The sequence below is a fragment of the Aplysia californica genome, unplaced genomic scaffold, assembly GCF_000002075.1.
Source record: "Aplysia californica isolate F4 #8 unplaced genomic scaffold, AplCal3.0 scaffold00689, whole genome shotgun sequence".
Classification (NCBI taxonomy): Eukaryota; Metazoa; Mollusca; class Gastropoda; order Aplysiida; family Aplysiidae; genus Aplysia; species Aplysia californica.
The window spans coordinates 85,164-87,972 of record NW_004797959.1 but is presented as its reverse complement, the minus strand read 5'-3'; the positions used below and the strand labels follow the sequence as shown (position 1 = coordinate 87,972).

General features: G+C 43.8%; 1 protein-coding gene across 1 annotated transcript; it reads right to left on the bottom strand.

Annotated features, from left to right (window-relative positions):
- Nucleotides 1-911: 911 nt before the first annotated feature.
- Nucleotides 912-2,320, bottom strand: LOC101856758 (histone H1.2-like). Its single transcript, XM_005108431.3, has one exon. The coding sequence runs from the start codon at nt 1,935-1,937 to the stop codon at nt 1,317-1,319; it is 621 nt and encodes a 206-aa protein (XP_005108488.1). The 5' UTR covers nt 1,938-2,320; the 3' UTR covers nt 912-1,316.
- Nucleotides 2,321-2,809: the final 489 nt, after the last annotated feature.

Below are 2,809 nucleotides of genomic sequence, written 5' to 3'. Positions count from 1 at the left end.
CAGTGTTTATTAGACCAAAAAAAAAAAAAAGAGAGAGAGAGAGAGAGAGAGAGAGAGAGAGAGAGAGAGAGAGAGAGAGAGAGAGAGAGAGAGAGAGAGAGAGAGAGAGAGAGAGAGAGAAAGAGAGAGAGAGAACGAACCCACAACCTTCTCATGGTAGATGTTTCGCGGGCGATCCAAAATGGGACAAGGCCAAGTAAAAAGAGCACAAATCGACTGAACAGAACACTGAACACAACAGCGAGAAACTTGCGGGAGAGGGAGAAAGAGGGGAGAGAGAGAGAGAGAGAGAGAGAGAGAGAGAGAGAGAGAGAGAGAGAGAGAGAGAGAGAGAGAGAGAGAGAGGGAGAGAGAGAGAGAGAGAGAGAGAAGGGGGGAAGGGAGGGAGGGAGAGAGAGAGGGAGAGAGAGAGAGATAGAGAGAGAGAGAGAGAGAGAGAGAGAGAGAGAGAGAGAGAGTTTTAGCTTTAGTCAGGTTTCACGGCACTCGCAACTGCATATATATTAGAGAGAGAGAGAGAGCATTGATTAAACTTAAACTCACCCGAGACCATGAAAATGCTGCAGACTGCATAAAACTTACATGTACAAAGTTAAAAAATGTTAAGGAGGACAGGTTCGTAAAAAGTAAATGGGAGAACTCAGAGGAAATCAAGGCAAAGTTTTAGGTCATAATGTAAAATATATACATGATATATTGGACAGGGACAGGTTCCGGCCTACAAAGTAACATAGCGTTTTTACTATGAAAGATAGAAACGCTGAAAAACAGCGAAGTACATGTAGTGTAAATAGTCGTTAAGGTAGGCTAGTGTTGAAAGTAGAAGGATATAGGGGTTGAGAGAGGTACGTGCGGCCGAACAAGTCTCGAACCCTGAAAAAAGGCAGGTGGGTTAGACGAAAATAATTTAGTGCTTACAAGTGTTGTTAGCTTGAGGAATACAGTACATGTACAGAAATGGGCAAGCAGAAAAAGGCAATTGAAAGAAAGTGACCCCCAAAAAGGAAGCCAAGAGAACTGAGCAACAAGGTGGTTTCAATACAGAACAGCAATACAGAAAGAATTCAGCTCGGAGAAAAGCAAGAAAATGTCTGGTCCGGGTTTTAACTAAGAACAGACTAGACTAGAAGGTGGGGAGAAACGAACAGCTTAGGTTTCAACCAAGAAAAGAAAATGAAAGAAGAAAGGAACGGACGTTTTGGTTTTAACTCAAGGCTTGAGATCCCAATCATCTGGATCAGTGGGGTTTGGTCCTGAAAAGGACCTTGTGCTAGCACCGAATGGCGCTGGTGCGGAAGAAGAGCTGAGAAGTAAATTTACTTCTTGGTAGCAGCAGCTTTCTTGGGCTTGGTGGTTTTGGGTGCGGCTTTCTTGGCCACTTTCTTGGCAGCTGTCGATTTTTTGGCAGGAGAGTTTTTCTTTCCCGGGCTCTTGGTGGTGGCCTTTTTCGTCTTGGCACCGGTGGCCTTTTTGGTAACTTTCTTGACGTCACCAGTCTTCTTGGATTTGGTTGGTGTCTTCTTGGTACCAGGAGCTTTCTTGGGCTTGACGGTTTTCTTGGGGGATTTCTTCTTGTCCTTGGGTTTCTTGTCCTTCTTAGGCTTCTTCTTCTCCACGGATTTCTCGCCCAGGCGAAAAGATCCGGCGGCGCCAGTTCCCTTGGACTGTTTCAGGGTTTCAGCCTTGACTCCGGCTCTCAGGGCGGTCTTGAGGCGGGCGTTGATGGCGGTGGGGTTGTCTCCGACCTTGTAGTTGGCGATGATGTACTTGAGGATGGCCTGTCGGGAGGAACCACCGCGCTCCTTCAGGGAGGAGATGGCAGCGACGACCATGATCTTGTACTGAGGGTGAGCCGGGGGAGCCTTGGGCTTGCCCTGGGCCCTCTTCTTGGCAGGGGTGGTCTTGGTTTGAGCAACAGCAGCTGGTGCGTCAGACATGATGATGATGAATTGATGATCGTAGAGTGAGTGAGCGAAATGTCAAACTAACAATACTAAAGTGCGATTCGTTGTGTTACTCTGGTTGAGAGTTGAAACAAACTGACGTTCCGTCGATCCGCTTGGCTATATATCCCTGCCGCGCGGACGTCCGAGAGAGCATCTACGTCACTGCGCATTTCTCGCCCGGATGATGTCGGACGTTTCGTTGCGCGTCTCGAATCTGTGCAAGTGCATGTAGATTTAGGTGCTAAGCTTTTATTCTCTGCTAATGGGACGTGTTTCTATTGAATACTTGGTTAAATAAATGAATAAAGAAGCATATTTTACTGTTTTCCCTGCTTTTCCATTCGCCTGCAGTTTGAATACAAAGTTTTCCTACCGATAATGTGTACATCCACTCTCACATTGACTGCATTCAAAAATAGTTTTTTAAATTTTCAATGATATTTAATGTTATATACTTTTAGAATTACAAAAGAATAATTATTTTTCTTAATCATTCAAATAGTTTTTGTAGCTAAAATGTCCTGAATATTTTGTTTTTACTTATTTCATTTTCTTATACCAGCACAATTCCAACGACTTCCCCAAATTACAAACTGTGAATTGAGATAATTTCATTCCATTCTCAACCTGAAAACGTCTGAAAATTATATTTCTTTGAAAAGTAATATTATAATCTTGAGTTTACGGATAAAATGTTTCCTTTAAATGTTATATTGTATTGAGAAAAGCCCTTTTACGGAGGTCTAGTGTGTCGACAAAAGACAGCCTCGCAGGGTAAGATGGCCGCGAAAGGAGGAAATGTTGATTGCTGAGGTGGATCTACAATTTTGGGTTCCTGCTCTTTATTTTCACTCTTTTTGTCT